The sequence below is a fragment of the Coloeus monedula genome (genome assembly GCF_965178545.1).
Source record: "Coloeus monedula genome assembly, chromosome: 3".
Classification (NCBI taxonomy): domain Eukaryota; kingdom Metazoa; phylum Chordata; class Aves; order Passeriformes; family Corvidae; genus Coloeus; species Coloeus monedula.
The window spans coordinates 53728737-53756628 of record NC_138783.1 but is presented as its reverse complement, the minus strand read 5'-3'; the positions used below and the strand labels follow the sequence as shown (position 1 = coordinate 53756628).

The 27892-nt window shown below is 44.0% G+C and overlaps 1 protein-coding gene across 1 annotated transcript; it reads left to right on the top strand.

Moving 5' to 3' along the window:
• Positions 1-7: 7 nt before the first annotated feature.
• Positions 8-27680, top strand: THSD1 (thrombospondin type 1 domain containing 1). Its single transcript, XM_082278117.1, has 5 exons — positions 8-81; positions 6237-6375; positions 11645-12610; positions 20466-20624; positions 24943-27680. The coding sequence occupies exons 2-5, from the start codon at positions 6318-6320 to the stop codon at positions 26310-26312; spliced, it is 2553 nt and encodes an 850-aa protein (XP_082134243.1). The 5' UTR covers positions 8-81; positions 6237-6317; the 3' UTR covers positions 26313-27680.
• Positions 27681-27892: the final 212 nt, after the last annotated feature.

Sequence of the window (27892 nt, the reverse complement as noted above, 5' to 3'; positions counted from 1 at the left end):
GGCAACCCCGGCGGCGTCTCCTCCACGGGAAGGACCGCGCTCTGTCCCCGACCCGCCGGCTGCTGCGCCCGCGGCGTGGAGGTGAGCGCGGGCCGGGCGGAGGGGGAGCCCAGCCCGGGGGTCCCGGGGCGCGGGCGGGTCGCTGGATGCCGAGGAGTGGGGCGGTGAGGAGCCCGGGCAGCCCCGGGCTCGGGGCCGGCCGGGTGGCGGCTGTCGGCGCGGAGCCGGCGGGCGCGGGCGGGGAGAGCCGTCGGTCGGAGCGAGCGGTGCCGCGGGACCGCGCCGTGATCGCCGTGACGGAGGTGATTTGAAACACCCGTGTGACGGCAGGTCTCGGGTTTGCCCCTGCCCAGGTATTCCCTGTGGTCGCTTCTGCCTCGGAGACGGGGGCCGTCCCGCCCGGAGCGCCGGTGCTCCAGCGCTCCCGAAGTGCCGGGAGCATCGGCACGGGGAGCGACTGCCCGGGTTCGTCATCCGAGTCCTTGATAGCTAGGAATAATTTTAGTGGTTTTTTAGTATGTTTGGTGATTTCTACTTTATATCAGTCGCTGGACCAGACAAAACCGTGTGAGTACACGGCAAACCCAGGGTAAAGCGTAGGAGAAAGCCTCCCAATTCTCTTTTTAGTACTAATACTTTATGGTATTTCAGACCTGCTTCTCTAACAAACTTCTGATTGTATCAGCTGTGCCATATATGTTCTCCGTATTGTGATCTTCATTATAAACTCCACCAAAAGGGGAATTCCAGGAACAGTGGATAGTATATATATTTTTTTTAAAAAAACTCTGAAGGGGGAAGGAAAGAATAAATGACTGCATTCCTTCCCTTATGCCATAAAGTCTCATCTGATGTATTTAATTCTTTGCATTCTTTATTTATTATTGCTCGAACACCTTCCCAAATCTCTCTATGGTTAATAAACTTATTTTCACTGTACATTTTCCAAAGTAAATATCATCTGTATATTTAGTCTTCTGTAAGCCCTTTGGTTTCAAAGGACAGATGTTGCTGGCCAGCTTGCTCTTGAATTGCTATGTTAATATCAAAAGAAGCTGAGAAATCCCAGGATTTTTTGAGATCTGATCCCAAATATTAATGAAAACAGGCTTTACCAGCTGATTATTGTTTTTTTCTTGCACACGGAGGATCTGGTGCTGTCAGTTTCAGCCTAGTGAATTTAGATGCATAGTTTTAATAAAGTCATTATCTGATAACAATGTAAAATTGTTGGATGTGTAAATAAGAATGAAATATGCCTTTGAGAATGTCAGCTCCAGCCCCCTGCTGTGGCAGACATCACACAGACACTTTCCTGGCTAAACTCAGTTATCTTCCAAGAAGTGACATATTTTTGGCCCTGACCACTCTGGCTGGTCAGTATTGATTAGATTTTGATAAAATGTGATGCATACCTGAGGTGTTCTCTCTTTAATGTCAAAGTGGAGGGATTATATGGGAAGTTCTGAAATTCCCAGCAGGTGGTAACACTGCAATAGCTGCCTAATGTACGATGGTTGAAAATAATTAATCTCTTTTCCAACATACAGATAAAATACCTTAAATTTGAAGAAATGTTGCAGATACACATTTCTTTTTGCTGTTAGTGCTGCTTGTGAAATGTAGGGAGGATTTAGGGATTTTTCAGGCTTTTCTGTCTGTAGCCTATTTTGCCGTCAGCTTCTCACTCATAGCCAGAATTGTGCAGATTTTGGGTTGCAAATACAACTGGAAAATGTTTACTAGTGAACAGGTATAAGGGATTTTTTTCTCTCTCTCTGATTCTATCAGCATTTTGCTTTAAATTCCGATAAATATCCAGACTCTGGCTGGTTGCTGTGTCCATCAGAGTGCTTGGGGTAGGTGCTGCTGCCTGAGGCAGTGCTTGGGGCAGGGGCAGGTTGGTTCCAAGAGGATCACTCCTCAGCCTGACACCATACCAGCCCCACACACACTTACTCCTTCCGCAAGCCCTTCTCTCTCACCTTGCTCTCACGTGTGCCCTAAGTCACGGGGGGTTCTGTGCCATGGCTGGGTCCACCTTCACCTGGAGCTGTAGGTTTGGGGGCATGAGGAGACAGGAGGGTTGTGCTCAGAGAAGAGATGGGCAAGAACAGGCCTGTTACTGAAGGAGGATGGAGCTAGGGCAGGGGAGGGCTCCGCTCTTGGTGGGGATTTGCAAAGAGGAGGACTGAGGGTACTTGTGGGTAGGCGAAATACAGGACCCCTCAGTGGCACTTCCCTTTGTGTGAATGAGGCTCCAGAGCACAGAGGTTTTGAGTGCTGTGGGTTTGTGTTCTCATTAAACTCAGTGCTTGGTCATGGAGTGTCTGGTTAATTCCTGATGGCCCTTTCTTAACTACAAGGCTGATTTGCCTCTCATCCCCCTTATTGAAGGGGGAGTAGGCACTGAATGCTGCGCTGTTGCAGTTGGTGAAGGTGGTAGCTGCTAAATCAGCAGGTGACAGCTCTCAGAAGAGGTGGCTGGTGTATGAAATGTCATGTCTGCACTGCAGCCTTGGATACTGCTGCAAAATGTACTAGGAGTTATAAATCCAGTTGGCTTGGAGGTTTTTGTTGGTTTAGTTACTTTGGTTTATTTTAGGGTTTTTTTGTAAAACCAAAATGATCCCAATATACTTTATGGTCTTATTGATGTAGGGAAATAGGGACCTTTTTTGAATAGATTAATATATGTGATTCTCGTAGTATTATAGCCTATTCTGTTACTTATTTGCAAAAAATATTGTAAGTACAATTTCAGATTTCATGTTTGGCTCTTATGTGGTTCATGACACTGTGGTACCTGCAAACCTCACAGCTGGTGAGGATTTATTCTTGTAGCCCCCATACCAGATAGTGAGGTACTATCTCCAGAGGAGAGCTATGCCACAGGAAAACTAAGAGATGTGACCAAGATTGCACAGGAAATCTGCTGCACAGCAGGGACTCGAAGTTTTCCCGTGTCATTTGCATTGTACACAAGCCTCTTGGTCTTCACTTCCAAAGCCCTTTATGGCTTATGCTCTCCTCATTTGTCATTCCATCCCTTTGGAAAGGAAGTATTCCACTTCCAATCAGCCCATTACACTGTCTCTTGGAAGAAGAAAGCATCTTTTTATGTTGCTGTGCTTCTGCTACATTTCACACAATAGAGCCTCAGTTCATGCTTGTCCACGAGAGCAATAAATTAAAAAAGCCAATTATTTGAAGTCTGATAGCCATCTCCATTCCATCATTTTTCATCTCATTAAGTTAATGAACTTGAGGTAGAAGATCTGAATAAAATAGAAACCATTTAAATATACTGTCTGCTTCAAAAAGCAAAATTTTATATGAGTGTGAAAAGTGGAAAAATAACTGAGCAAGGGGCAAATATATGGAGAGTTTGGAAGACGACCTAAAAGTGAGAAGAAATCTGGAAAGAAATTGGCTTAGAGAAGACAGAGAGAGTAGAGGGGAAAATTCTGAACTGAGCTTAGAGGACAGTGTAAGGCCTGTCCAAAACTGAGATGAGGCAAAAGGAAGGAAGAGTGAAGGAGGGGAGAGGAACAAACCTGTGCAGAAAAGGGGGGTACGGGGGCAATACTACACCAGAAATGGGCTGTCAATTCTTGCATTTAGAGGTGCTGTTGGAATTCAGCTAGCAAAGGTGCAAAAGCTCAGGGAGGCTTCATGGAGCGCTTTAATTGGGGCTTTGTTCGAAGGTAGGGCTGTACTGCAGCTGATAGCCTGAAGTAGCTGTATTTGTGTGAGATGGGAGGGCTCCTGCTGCAATCCAGTTGCTGCAGAGGCATGCAGAGGGTGAAGTAGCTCCGGGCTAGGCTTCCAGAGGTACCTGATCTTACTAACTGGAAGTTAGTTTTGGTACAGTTTCAAATACTGCAGTTCTAGCCTGGGTGTTACCCGCACTGCACGCCGGAATCTTTTCCCAAGCGAGCCAAGATAACACAGAAGGAAGGTGAGAGGGAAGGAGGTTTTGGTGTGATGAATGATTGGTGTTACCAAAACACCCAAGGGCTCTGGTGCTGGGCTCCATTCATGGGCTTGGTTAGAAAGAGTCTCTGTCCTGAAAAGTCTTTACTGTAAATACAGAGTGTGAAAGATGGGGTGGAAAGGAGGGGAGCAGATTAATGCTGCAGTCTGCTGACATTATGTCTGGCAGTGGCAGGAATAGGAACAGAAGTCAGGTCTGGTCCCTGTGCCTCCCGCTGGCGTCCTGTCTCTTAAACCATGCTGCTTTTTCCTTGGTTGGGCTGATGTGCAAATTAAGATGTAAGACAACTACCTCAGGAGTGCTCTCCTACACAGGCTTTTTTCTTTTTTCCTGAGGTTTATTCTCCCTTGTGTATCTATATTTCCTCTGTGCAGTGTGTCGCTCATTAGACTGAGATTAGGATTATTTGAATTTCATCTATCAGTGTGTGACTTTCTGAAAGAAGTATTTGTAAAAGCCATTTGAAGACTCTGCAGCTAAGAAAGCTAGGAATGGAAAGAACCCATTAAAGTCATCCAGCCCAATCACGATAGTGGCCCACAAAGCAATTTTCCCCCACTTTATTTCAGGGCAGTTTACAGCAATGCCACGTATCATCTGTTTTCTCTGAGCAGTTAACGCTAGAGGCCAAGACATCTATCACAATTATTGTTCTTAAAACAAAACCTGCTTTTCCTCCTTTGGACTGCTTTGATTCTTTGTTTCGATTAACTGACTAGTGATCAATAACGATACAGGCAAGGAATGATGTTCCTGCTGTGATGCTGCGCTTGCTGCCGGCAGCCGGGGGAGTTAGGGAGCGGCTCTCTCTGGAGGCAGGCTGGCTCCCCACCGCCCTCCCTTAGCAGCCGCCCGTCTCCTGAGGCATTAGGTTTGTCTTCCTGTAATTTACAGCGTATCAAGTGAAATTGAGGGTGGTGGCGGTATCACTGTCCCTATCTAATGTTTTCTGGAGCCCTGTCAAGTTCCTGGGCCAGATGATGATTATTCCTTTCAGATATGTGCAGCTATTATTGTAATGGGATTTTACTGAGCAAGGCTGTGCTGCTAGTCTTTTCTTAGAAATTATTCTCTCCAGCCACTTGGCACAGAGAGCAGTTCAAAAAGCTTTCAAGTAACAAGTCTGCTGCCTCTTACTTCAACAAGCTGAGCAGTGTAATTGTTGAAATACGTCCTTTGTGGTTCCTAAAGACATGCATGATCTTTGCCATACTTGGTTCCTATGTTTTACCATTATCCTCCACAGTTTTACTCGTTCCTAACGTCTGCCTGCTCCAGAGCCAGATTTCTGTCATAAAATTAGGTTGTAAACTTCAGGGATCAAGACCTTTCTTGCATGTTTGTGTGATGGTGAGCACAGTGACACTGACCTACAGGTGCTCCTGTGAAACATGGAAGAGCAATTCTTATACTTTGAAATGGCATCTGAGTAGAATTTCTCTTATTAGATTCCCTCCTACTTATGTTTCTGAAGGAAGCTCTTTGGCTTTGCTGCCATCATTGTGCTTCCAACCTATTTTATCTAATTGTTACGAGACTCATAAAGACTAGTTTAAACCACATGGACATAAAACTGGGAAACTTGCCAAAAGAAGTCTGTTTCTATTGGCTTAGACAAGGCTGTAGTGAATGTAAACTTTAAAAATTATGGAGGAAAAAATGGAAGTTAGCACCTTCTCCATATGATCAGTCTGAATGACATAAAAGACAGTTATAGATCTTTTATAAATCTGATCAGATCACTTAAGTATATTACTAGACCTGAATAACAGAGGAGTTCAATGACCAAAAAAGTAACTTGCTACTGAGCTGCTTTCATACTTGAAAGAAGCTGACAAACTATATGAATTGTGTAGCAGCAATAAATCTCCAGTATCAGTATGTGCTGAGCTCAGAGTTATATTTTGTATGAAATGCTCATTATTTTGCTATTGTGAGCCTTGGTCATAATATAAGACACGCACAGCAGCAGTTCCTGCAGTGCAGAGATAAAATTGCTGTTGCCTGTCTTTGTTATTCTGGCTCAGGAGTTGCATTTCAGGACAGAAAATTATTGGACAGTGAATTGCAGTTGTGCTTATCCAGATGCATTGATACAGTGTTAGTAATTGTTAAGTAAGTGGGAAAGAAATGTTACTTTTTAGTTGATTAATAATTTTTTTTAACTTATTAATGGGATGCCTTTCTTCTTGTATTTTATGAAGCAAAGTTGACACAGCTGTAATTTTTTAACTTTCAGGTGTTCTTGGAAAACGTGCTGGCACTTTGGAGCTGAAAAAGGACATGAGGAGTAAAAGGACCCAGGATCTCACTGGTCAGAATGAAACAGATGTTGAAAGATTTTTCAAATCTATTGTTAGTAGTGCTCTGTGACTACGGTGAGTATTACAGCTGTCAAGGGAAAAGACTGATGTGCATTCACAAGGTGCTTTTGGATGGTGATGTTTCCAGATGATCTGTGGAAATGAAATGCTACAGAAGCTACCACTGATAGGCAGAGAATTTAGTCTAGATCTTATGCAATAGTTAGGTGGAAAATGCAACTTGCATAAACTGCCCCTTTAGGTCAGAGTGGCAGGACCCTTTCCTGCTGTAAATTTGCTCAGAGAAATAAACAAGATAAATGAACAAATGTCCATGGGCATCAGGGGACTGGCTGTGTAGTAGTAACTAGAACTCTGCTCTCCTGTAAGACTTATATTTAGTAATATTTGATGAACATCATGGAAGATGGGCCTATTGTAGGTATCCATAGCAGGATGGGTGGAACTATGCCACGAAACTACCTGTTTCTCTCCATTACTAGGAAAGGAACCTGGATGGTTGGCTGAGATGCAAGCATCTACAGCCAACCTCCTATGGCTGAGTGAGCCCCCACATGATGGATCTAAGCTGACTCCTGGAGAACATTTGAGCACAACAGAGGTGTTCTTTCCTCTGACTGTTAGGCAGGTAGTCAGAGACAATCAGTCCTGTTTGAGTAGTCCATGCACAAATCAGTACATATTGAAAGCAGCTCTTACCCATCTGCAACTGTGATATGTAGAATGAGAAAGCACCTCCTTCTCACCATCAGCTGCCAAGGAGGGAAGTTAGACATCCTAATTTCAAGTCAGAAAACTGCAAGATATCTACAAGCTGAGGAACATCATATGCATGGTGTCTTCTCCTTTACAAGAATGTACCAAGTAGGAAGTAGATTTGCAAATTAATTTCTTATTGCAGAGTGAATTAGAAATTCTGAAGATGGGACTCTTAATTCCTAAACATAATACATATGTTTTAGAAAATTACATTCCTAGTTTAAAAGCAGGCCTTGTTCTGATGGCTGCAGTACGTTGTCAAACCATGCTGAAGGGTTAAGCTGTGCACTGCAGAAGTGAGTACAATGTGGAAAACGTGGGAAAAGGGGTGGTTAATCCCCACGTATGGAATGGGCTGTAGAATGTAGTTCATGCACCAAGCAGCTGAAGATGTCATAGAATGGAGAGAAATGGACAAAAACATATGCAGTTTGCTGTCCTTATATAAGTGAGAAAAATCTGATTATAAGTAATGACTGAATAGTAAGTATGCCACTCATTCCTCTGTGTGTGCTCCACAACAAGGGATCACTAAAAGATGTAGAGAACCTAAAATTGCTCTCTTTTAGATGAACTTCGTTCCAGTAGAAGTAAAGGCTCTTTTCTACGGCTTTTAGTGCCCTTTCTTCTTTTAATAAGACAGTTAATCAGCCCAGATAGAAACACTGCACTGAGTGGGTAATACAATGAAGGTAAGTATTAAATTCATGGGAACCAAGAAGTGAGATGAAGGATTGCAATATCCACTGGTTCTTGGTGAGCCAGTCCTGTAGACATTCACAGCTGGTTGACTCAGAGGTAAAAGCTATTATTCATGAACTTTATAGAGCGTGGTACAGCAAGTAATTACAAGGTGCAGTTAATGAGGTAAACCTCTGCTGCAAACTTTAGGTGCATCAACTTTTGCCTTATTTCCAGTTAAAGGGCAGTCCATAATCGAGAAAATTGCTTCCAAACAGTTCTGCATATGCACATCTTTGAATATTACCATGTATGTAGATGTTAGATAACTATTTCACTCATATAGTTCTCTGTTTCAGGCCACGACTATTTTTTAAGTGATCCAGTATGCTCTGGAAAATTACTGAAGTTCTAAAAAAAGCCCTAACGTCCAACTAAAGAGTATTCTCATTTGTTACCAGTTTTACTGATGTTTTTGTTCTACTTAGCTCTGTGTTACCGATGGCTGACAAGCCAACAGTGCAACCCCAATTGGCTTGAAAACACTTAAAAATAAATAACCACCTGAATATCACCCTTAAGTAATTCTTGCTCTTCAGTGAAAACAAGGACTTTTCTTTTGATCTTTTTAAGTGGGGATTCGTACAAAGACTCCTCTGGCAGGTTGTTGGTACCACAGCCAGACTTCTTTCAATGGGAGGCCATTGTAATGACAATGAAAATAATACAGATGCATTGAAAGATGCCCCCTGACTGGCTGTCCAAACAATTGGGACCACATTTTGGCACGTGGCAGAGTCATGGGCATGTAGTAGGCTGGAGGGCAGCTGAAGGAGCTTGCAGTGGAAGCTGGCTCCTTCTGACTGGTGTCTTTCAGGGCATTGTGAAAAACTGCTATGTGGGCTGTTCAAAAGTGCAAAGTTCTTATTTACCAAACTGGGGGAAAGGATGCTGTGAACTGGGGTGCACTAGCCTGAGCTGTGCAGTGCTGTAACAGCATCCTCCAGTAATGCTCACTTTCCTCACTTCCTAAGTGGTCTGCACTTAGGGTTGATGGAAACTACACAGCAGTCCCCTGCCCTCTCTCCTGTCCTTCCTCCCACATACAGAGTGGTGTTACTCCTTGTCTCAGCCATTCCAAATAAGAAACAGTGCAAGAGGATCAAGACAGTAGTGAAAGAGAGTACAGACAATAAAGCAGTAGGTACAAACATAAATGCTTTTCATTACTATTGCTTGAATGTTTTTGTTGCAAGTTTAAAGCTTAAAATTGAAATTTTTCATGCTGGGTTTTTGCCCTGGTCTGATTTCCTTTTCCTTTAATGTTTCAGCTATGTTGAATCTAGCCAATTCCCATGTAGAGAAATGCATCGTTTTGCCCACTATCAAAGAAACAAAACCCCAGCAACTCACAACCATTTCACTGGCAAACTCTTAACACAGCTGTGGTAACTTCATCTTTGTTAGAGTGCTCACAGTGGCCTGGGACATGCTTTCTGCTGTCCTTATAAAGAGTTGCCTAGGTCTGGTCCAGATCTAAATCCTTGCAGATGAATTAGTGATGAGATTCTCTGAAAGGTCAAGTGTGCCCCAACTCCCGCTGGCCTCTCTTGCCAGCCCCATACAACACTGTGCATGCTCCAGCCCAGGGCAAGAATTCCCCCACATTATTGGACAGAAGAGTTGATTGTCCTGTGCTCCCTGATGTCATGCTAGCACTGAGCAAGGAAGGTGGGAAAATGCTGGACTTAATTGCAGGCCCAAGGAACAGCAGGAGATAAAAGAGCTATAAGGTAAAGAGATGGGGGCAGGAGATTGTGGTAACAGTAATGGAGTTAGGCTAGTACCCAAGAGATACTGAAAGTAGATGGTGGTAGAAACAGGGCTGTAAAATATGGGCAGGAGCACGTGACAGAGCCAAAACATGAAGAGCAAGGAGAATGTGTTGATGGGCAGTTCAGAGACATATCTTTCACAGGTGTTTAAGGTCTGTTTCTTACTCTCTGGGTGTCCAAGTTGAGATCAGGTTTGCTGCAGTGCCATGTGCTCACCACAGCTGCAATGACCAGGATCCTGCTTTGGATGTCTGAAGGACCATTGTATTTAAAATCCAGTCCTGGCTTTCACAGGGCGCCACAATTAGTTGATACTTGACAGTTTTTACCTTCACACCTGTGCCTTGGTTCCTAACACACTAAACGAGAATAGTAACATCCTCTCATTTTTCAGGGATTTTAGAAGGATAAACTCATTAATATTTCTAATGCACTAATACACTACAATAAGAGCACAATAGAAGAGTCCATGGGGGAAATGAATAATTCTGTGTTATCCGGACGGGTTTTGGATGGTGTGCAGTCAATAATACATAGGACCACCCATAGAAGAATGAGAACAAAAGAACCCTCTGGTAATGAGCACCATCCATCTGCCAAATGCAGCAGCGCCTTGTGGAAATGCAAATGAAAGGCTTCAGTTATAGTACATACATGTAGAGTATATGCATGATTTATGTGTGTAAGGCTGTGCATGCCACCTTTATTCAGACTTCATGTATGTGGTTGGAGCTGGTTATTTTAAGGACATGTTATAGCTGGTGGCAAGTAACAGGCTCTTTTTTTTCTAGTGCGCACTGCACCCCACCCAGATGTAAATGTCTATAGCCAGTCAGATTAATTTCTTCCTGAAAATTTTCCCTGCTGAGAGGAAAGTGAATCCAAGGTGACTAAGCTTCAATTTGAGTTAGAGTAGTAGGCGTCTAATACTATGTGAGATGAGTCCTGCTACTCCTGACTGCTGAGTGCTTGCTTTGGCAGTTGCAGTGTTTTTCCAGCAAAGCTTTCTTTGAGGTAATCTTAAGACATGTGTAACAGATTTAACAAGTCAAAGTATTGTTAGTTGATACTACTTATGAAAGGATTGCTTTAACTGAAGTTTTACACTTCCGTGGCACCTTCCATCCAAGATTCAGAAGACTTTCCCCAGACAATTAAATAAAGATGTCTCACAGCACATTCTGTACCTGGAATAGATGTATGTAGTTCCCATTTTTCAGATAACCTTCCTGTGTCTGAAATCCTTAAGGTTCAAGCAACACAGAGAAGGTAGCTGAGCTAAGAATGAAAATGTGATTTTCCCAATTTATTGCTTTAGATATCATCACTAGTTATAGCATGTCTCAGGATAATTTGGCAACTTGCACAAACATGGTCATGCAAGAAGTGAATTTGAAAAGACTGCGCCATTTATAATGAAATGATGTCATTTAGACATGTTGCACCACATCTGAGACAAGAAAAGTGCTGCAGTCACCATCACTGTTATTTTCAGCTCTTTCACTCAAGTGTCTGTGATGCAAATGAGCAAAATGAAAGATTCATAAGACAGAGCAAGAGAAGAGGCTTCAAAAAGCATCATGAGACTTCCTATTCTGTTTAACTTGGGGGACATTTTTCATCTGTCTGTGTAAGAAACCACTGTCCTTTTTTTGCTAAATTACAGCTGAAGCTGAAAAACAGCTGGCCTCTGTGGAGTTTAAAAATCTGTAAGTGAAATAAGTTGAAAAGTTTGAGAATCTATTCTGATAAATTAAGTTTTCTGTTAATCTTTTGGGTGGTTTGTTATTTGCTTTAAAATTCTGGTTTTTACCTTCCTGAACATGTTACTGTGGCAGATTTTGAGCTGCTCCGTATCACATCCCTGCACAGAACAGAGCTGTTGAGCTCTAACTGCTATTGCTAGGACCTGTTCTTTTTTTGTGAACTGATTCGCTTGAAAAAGATTGAGAACCACTTCTAATATCCAGTTTTAAAATATTTGTTTTCTTCCATAGGAACAATCACTTGTCTGTTCCTTAATACTGTTGTGAAACTTTTCCTTTCAGTTCTCGGCGAAGTGGAGTATCTCCTGTTAGAGCACCCAGATCATGTAGCCTTCAGCAATGACACAGTGTCTGTGGAATATCAGTACTACAGTGGTGGTAATGTGACAACAGAGCATGTGTCCATCCTTTTACTGGATGCCAGCACCAGTGAGATAATTGCAAGAAAACAGCTTCCAGCAAATCAGTCCCAGGGGACGGTGGTGTTTGAGTGTTTCCATTTCAGGAGTGCTGGTGACTTCTTGTTCAGAATGGTCTCTCCCAGTGACAACAGCAGTGCTGCCCAGTGGAGCAGAAGGAGCGTGTCCACCCTCCGTGTGGAATGGCCTGTATTTCACATTGATTTGAACAGGAGTTCAGAGGTGCTTGGGAGCTCCCTTCAGGTTGGACTTTTTACAAATGGGCAGTTGTGTGCCATGAACAAGACTGTGATTTCACTGGATGTGATATTCACCAGCGCCCTTTATGAATTCAGAAGAATAAGCTCTGATGAGACTATGGGCATTAGAACTAGCAAAGGAATCCCCCTGTCTAGGTCCCAGTGGGTAGAGTTTGATTGCCCACCTGTTGGTCAAGAAGTATACATCACTGTGTTACTGAAATCATTAGAAACACATTCCATCATTGCCTCCACAGGACCTGTAGATCTCCTCCACAAATTTGGATACAGACTGGTTGTGGCAGCAGAAGCCACATGCAAAACTTTGGTTCAGGTCTTCGTAATCTCTCCACCGTGCACTTCTATCAGTGGAAAAATTGTTGTTTATAAAGAGCCTCTCAAGCATTCGAGTCAAAGAACAACTTGGCTGTATGAAAACACCCTTCACCCAGGAGACAACAGGACAGAATTTAACTGCACTTTGTTTGATGTGGGGAAGAACAAATACTGCTTTGACCTCCTCAGTTTCTCAAACCGAAGCTATTTTCCAGCAAGAGTTAAGGAGTGTATGATGATCCAAAGGAATATGGGTTTGTACTGATGTTTCTCCTCTTTTAGCCAAAATCAGCACCCTTCCCAGCCAACATGGTCTGCTGCACCAGACAGAATAGTTGTAATGTCAAATGCAGGTAGGAACAAGATAGACTGTTTATAGAGGAATACCACAAGGACACTTGTTAGTAAGTGCCACTGTGGTAGCTTAAGGCTGCACTAAGTTAACACTAGGTACCAACCAAAACCACTTTGGGCATTCTGAATGATGTATCTGTCTAGTCTGGCTGAAAATGGAACTTTTCCCTCTCAGTGAGGTAAGAAGCCACTGCAGTAGATCTGGCCCCCTGGAAACTCTAAAGGTAGGATTAGTCATACCTACATCTAAATGTCTAAAAGCCGGGGGCCCAACATTAAGTAGTTGTCTACCTTTTTAGTCGAGAGGCATCTTGGAAGGGTGATTCATGTGTGTTGAACATACAGGGGCTGAATCCTTACCCAGGTGTCTTTTTCTCTACCCATTTGCAGTAGAAGTTTAGAGCCCTACCTGTTAGATGCACAAACTTTGGTGAGATGAGTCAGGATTTGGCTACAGTGAAAGGCACAGCTGTGTCACTTGGACAGGTGGCGTTTTTTTTAAACAGCCTTTCAAGACTTGTTTTGGCTGCTTAGAACAGACCAGGGTGCATTTTCTGACCCATGAGGCCATCTGGCAGATCATGGTTCACATTCATATAGCCAAACCTTTCTTACAGGAAAGAATCATACAAACTGGCAACTGGGGACAGCCTGTGGTCCGTATAATCCTTTGGACCATGAGCTGGCAGAAGCCAAAACCATGTATATATTATGCAGCTGTAGCGTTAGAAATGGCAGTCCATGCTTTGACAGTCTACAAATCTCTGTTGCATGGCAGACAAAGCAGGTGAGCCAAATATCCTTCTCATCACTCATTTGTGGAAGGCAACCACAGAGAGGAATGGGCCATATGTGCACGAGGGAATTGGGACTGTGTTGGGTTAGGTTGCATTGCCTACACCCTGAAAGGTAAATGTTCTCATTTGGAGAAGGCTTGTGTCTGTAGGTAATGAACTAGTCTTTTCTAACTGCACACTTCAAAGAGTTTGGATTGAAAGGTTTAAGATATGCATCATTTTCCTCACCTCCACACCTTGGTTCCCTTGAAAAGAAAGTGCAGGCAGTCTAGCCAAAAAATGGTCATTGTGCTTCATGAGCAGGTATCTGAGAGGGATCATGAGGAGACCAGGAGTGTAGGACATGCTCCAGAGCACACAGTCCCAGATACAGCATCATGTGGTCTTACTTTGCACTATTTCACAAATTCTAAAACTTTTAGCTATTTAATTAACTCTCTGTACTAAAAATGACCTCTATTTTCAACACATGCCAAACCCAGTGCATAGTTCTCTTCATCTTAACTTCCCATCTGCCTTCTCTGTTGGCACTTCCTCTCTTCCTTTGGGATAAGAAAATCTATCTAAAAATGAAAGCATATTATTTTCTTAATGGAGATAATTCTCAAGGAAAAAGGAAGAGAGAATTCTAGTTTGTCATCTATACCTGGGTGGTATGTTACACTGATATGACTTAGATAATTACCCTGACAGATAAATACTAGCATAAGATATAGATATGATTCTGTGCCCAATATTTAACTCTTTTAATTGAAACGATCTACGTTAAGCAGTGGTTCCCTGCAATCTGCTCTGTTTCCCTGGGTTCCTCAGGAGAACCATCCTTACAACTGCATTCGAAAGAATCAGGCTATGCCTTTTGAAGAGCAGAGTTAAGTCAATAGCTGCCAAGTTGAGAGTATCATATCTACAAAGCTGATGAAAGCAAAACCACACCATATAGCCGTAAATAAAATGTCAACCTGAAATTAATTAGACTGCAGCACATCTGACTTTGTGCCTGCATCTGTGAGACTTCAAAGCCTGCAGGCAGCGTTTGAAAGGAGCAGGGTGTTCTGGGAGGGGCACATCAGCCTGAAGCCACGACAGACAGAGCAAACCTGCACTGCCTGTGATGGCCTTCAGCCTTCTGGCTCTTTCAGAAGGTGCTCCTCTGAGCCTCCTCACCCTGCTGCAGGGCACTGTGAGGTGCCCTGCTTACGTCCAGACCCCGATAGCTGTTTGTGTAAAACACGCAACTGCTGCACAACAGGCGCCTCTCCTCAAGTCTCCTAATTTCTGCTTTGGACTTCCTGAAGTTTAAGGCAGGGAGAGGTGATAAATCCTCTGGTCTGGGCTCCTGTGCAGCATGGGCTATCATTTTTCATTCAGTTACCCTGGTGTTGAGCCCCGCAGCTAGTCTTTGCATCTGACTGCCACTTACCCTCCACAAAGTTATCCAGTCTTCTGCTGAAGGCACCACAAAACAGACTTTTCTGGTAGTTTCTCTCAGTACTATGCTCTGATGTATTTATTCTTTTGAAAAGGGAAACTTTGTGTTTCATAACTAAAGCTAATCTAGTTTCATCCTCTGGTGACTGGATTTTACTCTGCTGCTCTCTGATGGCTGTTTCCTATCCACTGTCTTTGCCTCATGAAGACATTTACACATCCAGGTCATCTCACCTCTACCAGATTTTCTCTCTGTTCTTTTAAATAAACTGAAGAGATTTGAGTCTTTAATTGGAAGGTATTTTCTTCAGGATTTGATTAATTTACTGATTCTGTTTGGCTCCCTTTCTGTTATTTTGAACAGTAATTTTTATTTGACAGCCAGGGTAGCAGCTTTGTGTGCTGTGTTCAGACATCTGTCTCACTGATGCTGCTTGAGCAGTAGCATTCTCCTTACCCCTACCTCTGCTTTCATTCCACTGATTGCATTATGCAATTTTCTATAACTTTTGCCCTGTAAACTCCTCTTGAGGTGTTTCAGTACATAGTCTACCATCCTGCAGGTGCAATTTACATTCCTTCTTCCTTTATTTTTTACTTTGCTGATTTAGGATCTATTTTGCTTGAATTATCCTAACTTAGCAAGTACCCTATGTTGCTCCATATAACTGCACTATCTGCTTATGTCATTACAGGGTGACATATTTTCTCAGTAATGGTTTTATATTTATTTTCATGTCAACTAGGGAAGCACTGGGCCTTACACTAATCCCTTTGGAATCTCTTCAAATGCATTCTCACTCAGTGATGGTTTTCTGTTGACAGTTGCATATCCAGTCTGTCACTCAGCCAGTTCTTACTTCATTTAGCATATGCTCTATTGTTATGAAGCAGAGATATTGTTTTGTAAAAGATCAGAGTTCCTAAATCATTAAAATGATCTTCATCCAAACCACAGACGGTGAGATAAAAGATGATTTTGTCACATCTATTTTCCGTATATTAGACGTGAGTTATATTCCCTGATGCTTTGTCAGTCCTGCTCTTTATTCCTCATCCTGGCCAAGTATAGTACAGCCTTTGGAACAGGAATCTGACTTTTGCATGGAGTAGGAAGGAGGAAGCTCCCGGTGGCCCTGAGTGAGCTAAGGCAGCAGCTCTTCCAGCCCAGGCTATCAACTTCAGAGTAAGTGTCACAAGAAACTTGTGCTATCCAAGACTGTGAATATATCTATGAAAGGTGGGGAATACATCCATTAATTGTGAGACAGCACTTGTGCAGCTTTCTGTGGACCCTAACTGGAGAACCCATGAAAAAAATTAACAGTGAGATGTGAGTCACTTCATTCATCTTGGTGGGTTCTTCACTGTTTCACACAGGAACATGCAGCTCATTTTTTTCCCCAGTGTTTGACTGGATTATTGGGATGCTTGAGGTAGGAAACTCTGTTAGATCATCTTACCGAGCAACAGATGCATCAAAGGCTCATTCTTTTCCATGCTTTATCTTGTGCTTTGCTCATCTGGGATTTAAGTGTCCCCAGCAGTGAGACTTCTGCACTCCTTAGAAGGATGTCCCATGTCCTAGCCTGTATCCCGCTTGAAACATTCAGGACAAGACTGATAATATTAATGAGTATTGCTAAACCATAGAAAAAGGCATATTTTTTTCATATTTCTGGTGTTAATTAACTTTCTTTTTCAGTTCTTAGTTACACGCTGGAGCCCAATTTCAACTTCGGTGTGACTTACAGTGAAGTCTCTTGCACTTGCCTCCAGCACAAATGAATTTTGTTCATCTGACTTTTGCTATCTGTGGAAAAAAGCTATTGGGTTGTTGGCAGGGCATAAGAAATGCAGGTGTTGCCTGAAAAGGGAAAGAGGAAGGTATGGGAAGACCTTCTGAAGAGAAAAGTGGTCAGTAAGGGAGGAGAGGAGTAAATAGAGCATCTAGAGGTCAGGCAGGGGTGTACAATTTCTGTCAAACTTTTGCTTCCTGACTAAGACTGTGTGAATCAGATCTGCTTGTTGGTAGGAAAATCTGGGAACCAATTAGCTCTGTTGCCTGAATTTGTATCTGGGTTGTTTGTTTAGAAACAGGCATATGCAGGGGATCTGGGTGTTTGTACAGGGGCTGGTTTGTACCCCATCCACTTCTCCTGTGTCAGTAAATGCTTCATCTGCACACATTAGGAATAAATCAGATTTTACAGACTCACTTACAGACTCTTAGCTTCTGGAAAAAATTCTTTTTCGGCTGTGCCTCCCCATTTCTTAACAATGCCTGTTTGTGGGGAAAAGATTAATTTTCCCAGGCAGAGTCTAGGATTTCTTTCTTTAAAGGGTTCCTTGTCCTTTCATTGTCCAAATTGTTAAGTGCACCCAGGCTTCATTTCCACAGAAGGGTGAGAGGTTGTTTTCCAAGGTCTTGTCTAAACACCAATATGATGTGTGTAAATGCATTCTCAGGACCTAAAAACTGATCTCAGCTTCCAAAAATATCCTGCAATCCCCTAGGCTAGCATAGATAGTTGCACGAACCTGTTAGTAATTAGTGATTTTGTCCCATACCACTGGCCTGATTGAAGTGCTCAGGACTATCACATGTGTCAGGCTGGAAGGACTGTTCTGAGTGTCCCTTGCTGACTGTGCTGATGGACAGCACTACATGCACAAAATCTTGTGAACGGAGAAATCTGAGGGGAGAAATTTATGCAGAGTAATAATTAACACAGTTAATTGCATTTATCTTTCATGTTGGCAGATCTGCCAACTGTCAGCTATTTCAAACTAACTTATCAGTTAGATGTCTTCATGTTGATAATTGATTCCTCAATTGTATATGAAAAAACCTCACGCTTATTAAAGCTAGTTTGCAGTGCATACCTTCTGGTTTTTCCCCTGGCACTTTCAATCTGTTTGTCTTAAATGGAGGTTAATCATTTTGTTTCCTTGGGGGAGAATAAATTGTGCTTCATTTTCTTTTGTATTCTGGTAATTGCAGGGGATTGCAGAGCAAGGAGCAGGAGTTTAAATTTCCCATCTTTCATGGGCGCTGGAGCATTTCTTGCTCTCCTGCTGCTTAAGGCACATTTCTTAGCCCCAAAGCTATGGATGCAAGTGTTTTTGCTAAGGAACTCCATGCCTTTAGCCAAAGTCCAAGTCAGTGAAAAGTGTCCTGGAGCAATGGGCACATCCTAGGTTTGACGTCAGTGTTAGAAAATTACTCATCCTGAATGTTCTTGTATGTTGAAACCCACAGGCATCAATGTGGAGACTGTTGAGCACCCTCCACTCTCACCAGTGTTAGCACTGGAGGCAACCAGAACCTTTCTGAATCTGGCTCTGCATCTGACTCTAATTAACAGAAGTTTAAACGAGCAGGAAATGTGAAGAGAGGAAAACAAGTTAGCTCACACACTGGAAATTATGACAGGAACTCACCAAGCTGCTCACACAAAGTAGTCTACAAGGAGGTAGGTCCTCAACTAACCCCTCTACCAGCGGTGAGGGACACTGCTGGAGTCCTTCATGATACTGATAAGAAGAAAAAGTGTTGTGAGATCCCAAATACTATGATACCGTGAAGTTTGTTTGAGGAGGCATAGATGAGCCCTTTACTGACTATTGATCATGAACATTTTTTCCTCCTGCCCTCAGTAACAGCTTTGCTTGCTAGCTGATGTGATTTTGCAAACTGTCCATGGTCTGTACCTTTGTGGGACTCCTTATCCCAATAAACTTCCTCAGTTACCTGCTTCTTGGCATCCTCCTCTGATTCTCTTTTGCCCTGACACCATACACTTGCTCCATTTTGCACTTCACTGGGAACAGAGACGGCTGCAAACTGAAGGAGGAGTGTGAAAGCCCAGCCTGCCTTTGGGCTCAGCTCCAGAGACAGAGGGGTGAAAGCAGAGAGGTGAAAGAAGAGCACAAAGTGAAATACAGCTTGGGATCTTGGATGTTGCAGTGTTGTGGTGGAGTCAGTGACAAACAGCTGGGGTGGTCGCTTGGTGTTGTGTGGGCTTAGAACCGCAGCAGCACCAGGGTGTTTTGCCATGCCCATCTCTCCTCTGCGTTAGGCCAGGCAGATGTCCTGGGACATGCAGGCACACAAGTGTGTGTGAGAGTGTGCCCACACACGCTCTGCAGCTATGGCTGACAGCACAAGTGTAAGCTCAAACTGTGAGGTGCCATCCTGCAGTGCAGGTGAGGACCTACACTGGGAGGGCAGCCCCACTGGTCCTCTTAAGCTGCTCACGTTAATGCTGACATGCTCACGAAAATTTGTAGGACAAGGCCCGAAGCAGTTACAATTTCATGTTTATTGAAACACAGCTGTATTTATTCTTGTTAGAGACATTTAAAAATAATAACACACTAGGAATAATACAGCAACCAATAAAACATGAAATCATAAAACCATTTTCAGTCATGCAACACTGTGTAGTCCTTTGACATCATAACTTGGTTAAGGGCTCAGGCCATGCTAGCAGCAGTAGTAAAATTAAAAATCATGGCTTGTGTTGGCACTAGCAACACCATAAATTATTTTAAAGAGCAATGTTTAACAAACCTGATACACTTAAAAAAAAAAATATTTAGCTGTTGTTGTTCTTTATCTGTGAGCAGTGAAATGGAGTTAAGTAGTCTATTGTTCTTCTTTCTGTCAAAGTCAACTGACCCATAGGAGTGTCTCCAGGGGTTTTATCCTTTAAGATTGCACCTGAACTCATGCATTAGTTTGGAATTTAAAGTTGTGTCACTGCTTCAGTGTCACAGCAGTCAGATGTGGGCAGAAATGGTCCCGTCTTTCTGTCTCTGAGTTCTCACTGCTGTAAAGCTTGAATGTGGAGATCACTGGATGAGGATGTTGTCTAAGAAAAAGAGGGATTTTTTTACACGTTAAAAAATTATAATGTAGTGCTAGAACCTGAGTCTGCCTCCACTTAAAATAAATAAATGAACATGCAAAATTTCATCTCAAGTTAATTGCCTAACCATAAGCAATAAAACAATAGAGACCTGTAAGCTGTCAAATGAATGACTGAATAACATGCTTGTGTGCTGAGAAGAAAATAAAGAGTAAATCAATGTTGCCATTTCATTAGGCCTTGTAGGCTTAACATCCTGTCACAGTCATATAAATCAGCAGTAACTGTACTTAAGTCAGTCAAGTTATCCTGCCATAAATGCCCTGTTTGTCAGGCAGGAATTAGATTAATATATAAATTACCAGCCCACTTCAAAGATCTGTGGATTCATTTCCTTTTGCTGTTGTTCCAGGCAGAACTTGCCTGCCAGTTGACTGACCACTGTGTTGCAGGCTGACACTGGGGTGAAAAAAGGAAAACAACAAATGGAAGCTTTGGCTCCTCCCTGGACGCTGCTTGCACTTTTGGTCTTGCCGTTTACATTGTTTGGTTATTTATTGCTGTTTTTCTTAATAAGGAGAAGACAAATGGCTGTGTCTTTAAAGGTAAGGAGGCAGACACGTTCCTCATTGCTGTGGGTTGTGTGTTTGTAGAAACGTGGAGCTGGTGGCAGCCCTGGAGCCCGTGCAGTGTCACCTGTGGGGACGGCATCCGGGAGCGCTTCCGAGAGTGCCTCACCGCCTCGCCAGCAAAACCAGGCTGCGCTGGATCGCCCAAGGAGACTTCCCTGTGCTCGCTGGAGGAGTGTGTGTGTATGTAGCTCTGCTGTCCTCTTCCCCTGGTCGTGTGACTGCCCTGGCAAAAGCAAAGTGTAAAGTGCAAACATCCCATCTCTCTTTCAGTCATATTGATCTGGTTGATGGATTAGGGCAGAACCCGCTGTGCATTTGATCTGTGGGACACTGGAGAGAGGGCTCCAGGGCATACATAATATTTCTGAATGCCATGCGTGCAATGGAAGCTGTTTTAAAATCTTCAGCATAGCCAGGGAATGGAGAAGTCCTGAAGAGAGATCTTGGGACTAGCAGAACAGGTTCAGTAGTGAAAGCCAAATACTCCAGTGGAAACCTATTAAAAAGTTAAAATCTGTTAAGAAAGAGTGCTGGTTCCAGCTGGGACATGCGGTGTGAGGTTCCCATTCTGTGAGGTTTTTGAGTTGGCAGTGCCAGGTCCCCCCCTGCTCCAGCTTGCTGCTGCTGCTGGCTCGTGACAGGGCAGGCTGGCCACTGCTTGCAGGTGGCAAGTGAGTGCAGATACAAGACCTGAGCCTTCTGTAAGATGATAGATAGGTTGCAGCAGCCACATGGCCCCCAGTGAGGCTGGATGAGGCTGTGCCAGCATCATAGTCAGGTGCTGACAGCCATCACTGAGGGGCATGAGAAGTGCCCTGTTTAGTGGAGTGCTGGTGCTCAGTCTGTGCATAACTTTTGCTTCTTGCAGACTCCCTGCTGAAAAGGAGTGTGCTGATGCCAAGGGACCACAGAGACCAGAAAGCTGATCTACAAGCTCCAGTGCCTTTGTGTCCCACAGGCACCACAGGGGGCAGGATGGGGAAGGAAAGATGCCCAGGAACTGTGCAGGCTCCTAGGATCTCAGACTATAATTTAACCATATTATATGCTAACCGTATTTTAAGCTGTTACAAAGTGAACAAAGCTGTATTCCTTGCTTTGGCTGCTTGCAGGCACTTCTTTCTGCTTGCAGAAGTGCAGTGTGGAGAACTGAAATGAAGGCAGCTAAAAAATGGACATTTGGGGATGTGGGGAGTTGTTTAGCACATGGCTACTGCAGTGCTTGTGCCACTGAAAAGGAAAGGACAGCAGGGGTAGAGAATGTGCAGCTGGAGCAAGAAAAGGGGAGGACTACGTTTTTAATGGAAATGTTGACTTGAACCAGCTTCAAGGTGTCTGAGGATGAAGGCCTCAGAAGTATATAGGCAGGACTGAAGTGTGTTGTGGAACACTGCAGGAAATGGGTTGCATTTAACAAAAGTTTGGGTAAAGGGAAAATACTGACAATTATATTCCATCAAGCCAGGTATTGCATGTTGTCAGTGCTCATGAAACACTGGGAATGTCTTAACAAGTCTAATGTTTTTAATGACTTGAAAATGCTGGCCATGTGGGTTTGCTTATTTTGTAAAGCTGTGAGTGAAAGCAGAGAGGAACAACTCCTATGCTTTGGCCCCCAGCTTAAACCAGCCCTGCTCTAGTTGTCTTCTCTGTGCCAGACTCTCTGAGGCTGCTGTGGGCAGTAATGCCACCACCAAAACGCAGTGGGGTTGTTAGTGTTTTCCCAAAGCCACTGTTGAGCTGTGCTATCCCGTGCCTCCTGTTTGTCTACTGGAGAGGTTTGTGTGTAAGTGTATAATTTGGTTTGTCTCCCTGACAGCCAGTTCCACTCCCCACCTCTGGAGCTCAGAGCAGTCCTGGTGCAGAGAGCTCCCTGGAGGGGGGTCCCTTCGTGCAGAGCACATGCTGGACACATGATTTTTGTGTGCACCTTGCTGTACATGCATGGAGGTGGCAGGCCTCTGGTGCTTCTTGGAGGGGTCACTCTTCCCCTGCAAGTGTGCAGCTGTAAAAGGTGTATGATGGTTTCCAACCATCCTGTGCATACACTGTGCACACACCTGTGGCAGTCTGGTTGGACTCAGCAGGTCTGGACAATCCCCAGATTCCAGTGAGACCTCTGGGTTAATAAGGAAGGTTAATACATAGAGAGCACAGATGCATAGGAAGCCTGCATCTGCACCCATTGCTGTGGGATCATCTGGAGAAAATACCTTGTTTCTGTTTTGCACATGGCTTCTAATCCTCCTGCTCCCACATGGGGCAGCTTCCTTTACAGAATCACCTACGTGATTTCATCCCACTGAATCTCAGCTTGCTCGAGAAGTGATTTGACACTGTGACTTTACGGTGTTCGTTCACTGGCTGATCTCAAGCTGGGAGTGTCACCCTCACCCTTCCCACCCCGGCTGTCTGCAGCTTTCAGAAGCACAGGTTTTGTTTCCAGCATAACTCTGCAGTCATTAGTCCAGCAGATGGAGCAAATGGCTGAATGAGCAAGGCCTGCACGCAGTGCAGGAGCCAGTAAGGTGCAGGGAGAAGCGAACTATCATAGGGACTCAGTCCTGTTTGGAAGCTCGCAGTTCCTTGCTGTTAGCTGTGTACCCCAAACAATGCAGCACAGTGTGCATTAAAAATAGAGAATGGAGAATTTGGAAAATATCCATAAGCGAACACGGCTGAGAGAAAGATGAGAAATGAATGAATTGCTCTGCTGCAGTGGTGCTGAACAGAGCAAATGCTGGTCCTGCCTTCTCCCTTGAGGTCAGCTTGTTCACGCCCTGCATGGGCGTCCAGAACAGTGTTTCAGGTTCTGGCACAGGGGCGTTGGACTGAATGCAAGTTTTAGAGAACCTCCTATAAGATTCACCAGGCAGTGATCTTGTTCTTTAAGCTGGTTTCAAGCTCTCAGAGTGACACAAAGACCAAAGTTAATCCACTACAGGATTTTTTAGAGAACTTGGGGTTGTTAGGTAGCCCTGAATCAGGGAAGTGGATCTCCTGCCCAACCCAGCACCCTGCACATCTGTTTTGTAGCAGCCTGAGACCTTCTGGCCTGTGTTCATCAGTGGATTTGTGCATCCTGCCCACCTAACAACTGAACTACCAGCTTGCTGTTGAGTGTGTGTTCTTCTGAATTATGGGAAGTATGTGGTGTCCAGTTCTTGTTACTCTGTAGCCACATTTCCTATTCCTGGACACTCACTGTGGTGCAGGCAGGAGCACCTGCCAAGTCTTACAGCTGTCTGTCTGTCACTCTGATGGAAGGCTTTGGATTCTGGATAAAACTAGAGACTAGGGCAGGGTTGTTTTGTGGTTTCATCTGAGCTCACAACTTCATGGCCAGCTCTTGTCAACTGCAACTAACAAGCCTTGTCCTCCAACAACATTTTCATGGCCTTATGGAGCTGATGTCTGATCAAAAGATGTTGGGCAGTGCTAACAGATACTAAAATTAGCTATGGGACCAATTAGTCCACTTTCAACCATGCTGTATTCTGCTCAAGATTGCCCCTGAAATGCTTGAGACCTCATTCAAAAAAAGAATTACCAATCTGTCATTGGTTCAGCCATCTGTAATGTGGGGGAATGGGCAAGCGAGAGGTTTAAGTAGGACAGCTCTGAGATGTTCACATTAAAGATTAGAATCATAGAATATCTCAAATTGGAAGTGGCCCATAAGGATCATTGAGTCCAACTCCCTGTTCCCCCAGGACTGCTAAAGCTAAACTCTATGACTGAGAGCATCTCCCAGACAGTCCATGAATTCTGGCCATGATGTTTCCCTGCGGCGCATGTCCCAGTGGCTAATTATCCTCTGAGTGAAGAAGGGTTTGCAGAGTATTCTTCCCTGTTTAAGTCCCATCTCCAGTCCACAACAGAAGGGTGTCAGTAGTAGAATGCTAGGGACATCAGAGCAGTGGCACTTTCAGTTGAAAGCTGCTTGTGGCATGGGAAGGTTTTGTCCTCTGAGGCTGTGGCACCAGACAGTGGTAGAAGCATCCTCAGAGGACTGCTTAGAAAAGTTACATTGCCTCTCCTGGTACTGCCTCTGTCTTCCAACTCATTTCAATTCTCACACCCACTTAAGCTCTCCTAAAAATAATTTTAAAGTGATACCTGAAGTACTAGCCTGGGTTGAATTATTTTTACCCCCTTTATGTCACTTTTCACCAGGGAATCTGAATTTACTTCATGAAGAAGGGCAAATAGAGCTCCCCCATTTTACAGGTACTTCGGAATACCTTATGGAAATCTCAGAGCGAGAAAAAATAATGATTACATTAAAAAGGTCTGTGGGAGCCTTGATTTAAAGTAAGTAGATGTTTGTGCCAATTTGAAGGCATCAAGTAGTAAGTCATCTCCAAAATTTTAATGGCAGACAACTTCCTGTACTTTGTTGATGGCTTATTTTCCTTTGTAATAAAGTACCCGTCCTCACATACCAAAAAGGTGCTGCCGGTGCAACTCTGACAGATGTGTGTGCTCTTTCTTACAGCTATCCAGCCTCCCACCCCACCTTCTGTCCAGCCAGGAGAGGACCAGAAAGCCAATAATATAGTTACCATCACAGGTATCTCCCTATGCTTGTTCATCATTTTTGCCACTGTTCTCATCACCCTCTGGAGGAAGCTCTGCAGAGCTCAGAAATGCAGCAGCGCTGTCCGACGAAACTCCGTCCATTCCCCTGGCTTCCGGAAAAACTCTGATGAGGAGAACATTTGCCAAGGCAACAAGCAACGGGAGAGCTTTGCTGAAGGAGGGGATGCCCCTGTTAACATCCCCCTAACCTACAGGCGAAGCCTCCAATTTGCCCAAGAAGATGATGCCTCTGGAAGTGAAAACTTTCAGCCAAGTGCCCAAAAAATAATCCCTCCAATTTTCAGCTACCGCCTGGCACAGCAACAGCTGAAAGAGATGAAGAAGAAAGGCCTGACAGAGACCACTAAGGTGTACCATGTCTCTCAGAATCCCCTCACGGACACGGTTCTTGGTGCCACCACGATGCTTCCCCTGAGTGGGGAAAACCAAGAGGAAGGAGCAGCAAACAAATTTCGAATCAAATCTCCATTTCTGGACCAGCCAGCCAGTCAGCCTAAGTTCCTGGGGGAAGGCTCTCACCCTAGGCTGGATTTTCCATTCTCTCAGGCCAATCCTGCAATGAGCCCTACCCAAACCTTGGTAAGAAGAGGTCATTTCAAGCACCAGGATAACAGAGTGGACTTGCCTGAGAGGGGCTGTCACAGAAACTCGCAGTTCAGAAGAACAGCCAGTTTCCATGAAACTAAAAAGGCCAGGCCTTTCAGAGAGAGAAGCATGTCCACTCTCACACCCCGACAGACTCCTCTCTACAACTCCAGGACCAGGACGTGGGACCAGGGTCTGGAGGACAGGACACGGCCAAAATCAAGAAACACTAATCCAGCTTGTGAAAAGCTGGATCAGCCCCACGGCACTGTGCTGGGGTGTGAACCACATGGCACAAAGCCCCACCACAGGGCAGGTCCCCCGGTGAGGAAGCTGGACCTGATCACTGACCGCCAGCCTGCCAGTCAGGAGAAGGCAGCTGAGAAGCCTGAGCCCAGCCGAAGTAAGAGGGGCCCTTCGCCTAACCCCAGAGGCGTGTGGCGGAAAGAAACAGGCCCAAATGGCAAAAATAATTCCCAGAGAGGCCCAAGTGTAAGCCCTGCCCAGTACCGAAGGGACAAGTGCCAGAGTTTCCCCTTGGACCCCGAGTTTGCCTTTTATGACAATTCTACTTTTGGCTTAACGGAGGCAGAGCAGCAGATGATCGACCTCCCTGGGTATTTTGGCTCAAATGAAGAAGATGAAACAAGTACTCTGAGCATTGAGAAGCTGGTGATCTGAGTGAGTCATTGCAGCCCTGCAGGAGTGGCATGCGTGGGAGAGGATCTGCAGGATCGGTTGGCTTCTGGAAGAAAGAGCAGGAATCACGTTACCTCTACACACAGCAGGAGGGAATAATGCCCCAGGTCTGGCTTGTGGGAACATATTCCTTTCTAATTACTGAAAAGTGCTTTCATATAATTATTTTTTGTGTCTGTGTGTACAAGGTGCACAAAGTACCCTGGGAAAGCACGTGTTATTTAAGGTGTGGCACAGGAATAGCCAGTAGATTTTATTGTGTAAAACAGTCATGTTTTGTGCATCATACATGATGAGCGCCACTGACATTTCCTACCTTGTGGACTTTGTACTGGTAGACAGTGAGATACTGAAGTATCCACTGTCCAGCACCCTCAGCCATCTGCCCTGATTAGTGAATCATTTCCCATCTAGAAAGCACAAAGCTCAAGCTGTGGGCAGTTTTCATCATTTTTCTGATAGTCATCACTGAACAGCATTGATTTGTCATTGTTGCTAGAATAACGCATATGGTGAGGGTTTTTTAGCTGGTTGCATGAAAGTGCAAACAATTGATGCTGAATACTTGAGTGAATTTAAAATTGAGGAGGCATTTTCGTCATTCAAGACTTTGATATTTTCTTACTGTCAATATTTATACCAAAAAACCAATGTACAAATATTTGCAGGAAATTAGTACAAAAGGCATGCTACAGGGAGGGCAAAGAAAACAGATGATCAGATTTTAGTCCTCCCAGAAATATTACCACAGCATGTTACCTGTAAAAAGCAGTTTGAGAACTGTTGAATTATGCATCCTTTCCATAGTCATCCTTTCCTTTATTAAAATTTTTAGATGTAAATATATTGACAATAATACTACTACAGCAAGCTCAAAATAAATTATGAACAAAACCAGCAAACAGCAAGATTATTTGATTAATACCTGTTCTGGGAACAAAAATTAAAATGACTTGACAACATCTGGTGATTCACAGAGAATCTTATGGAATCATTTACATTGGGAAAGACCTCTAAATTCATTAAGTCTAGCCATTCATGTAACACCACTGTTTTCACCACTAAACCATATCCCTTAACTGCCACATGCACACACCTTTTGAATATTTCCAGGGACAGTGACTCCACCACTTCCCTGGGATGCCTGTTGCAATGCCTGACCGCTCTTTCAGTGAAGAAATTTTCCCTCATATCCAATCTAAATCTCTCCTGGCACAACTTGAGGCCATTTCCTCTGGTCCTATCACTTGTTACCTGGGAGAAGGGTATAGGTCTCTCTCAGACTGGGAAAGGCTGGGTTTAGCTTGCCTATGTTCCATCTTAGTTTCTCCCTCAGCAGAAAAAAGAGAAAAAAACCCAAAATTACTTTAAGTTGCGCGCAAGAAAGAGGAGGAGAGCCCCATATTTAAACTTACAAATCCTGTTTTCTGATGAGGCTGGCTCCTAGAATGGTCTGCTGGGGGGATGGTCTGGCAGTTCGATCCTCAGAGACTTCAGTCCTGGGTGGGAGATGAGGGACTCGAACTGTCCCCGTCCAAAAGGCCTGCTAAAACGTAGGTCTG

Bases quoted from the DNA above. Each gene is read 5' to 3' on its own strand.
- THSD1 (XM_082278117.1), top strand. From the start codon at position 6,318: ATGAAACAGATGTTGAAAGATTTTTCAAATCTATTGTTAGTAGTGCTC. The intron at 6,376-11,644 runs GTGAGTATTACA...TTTTCCTTTCAG, and splicing joins AGTAGTGCTCTGTGACTACG to TTCTCGGCGAAGTGGAGTAT. The intron at 20,625-24,942 runs GTATGTAGCTCT...TCTTTCTTACAG, and splicing joins CTCGCTGGAGGAGTGTGTGT to CTATCCAGCCTCCCACCCCA.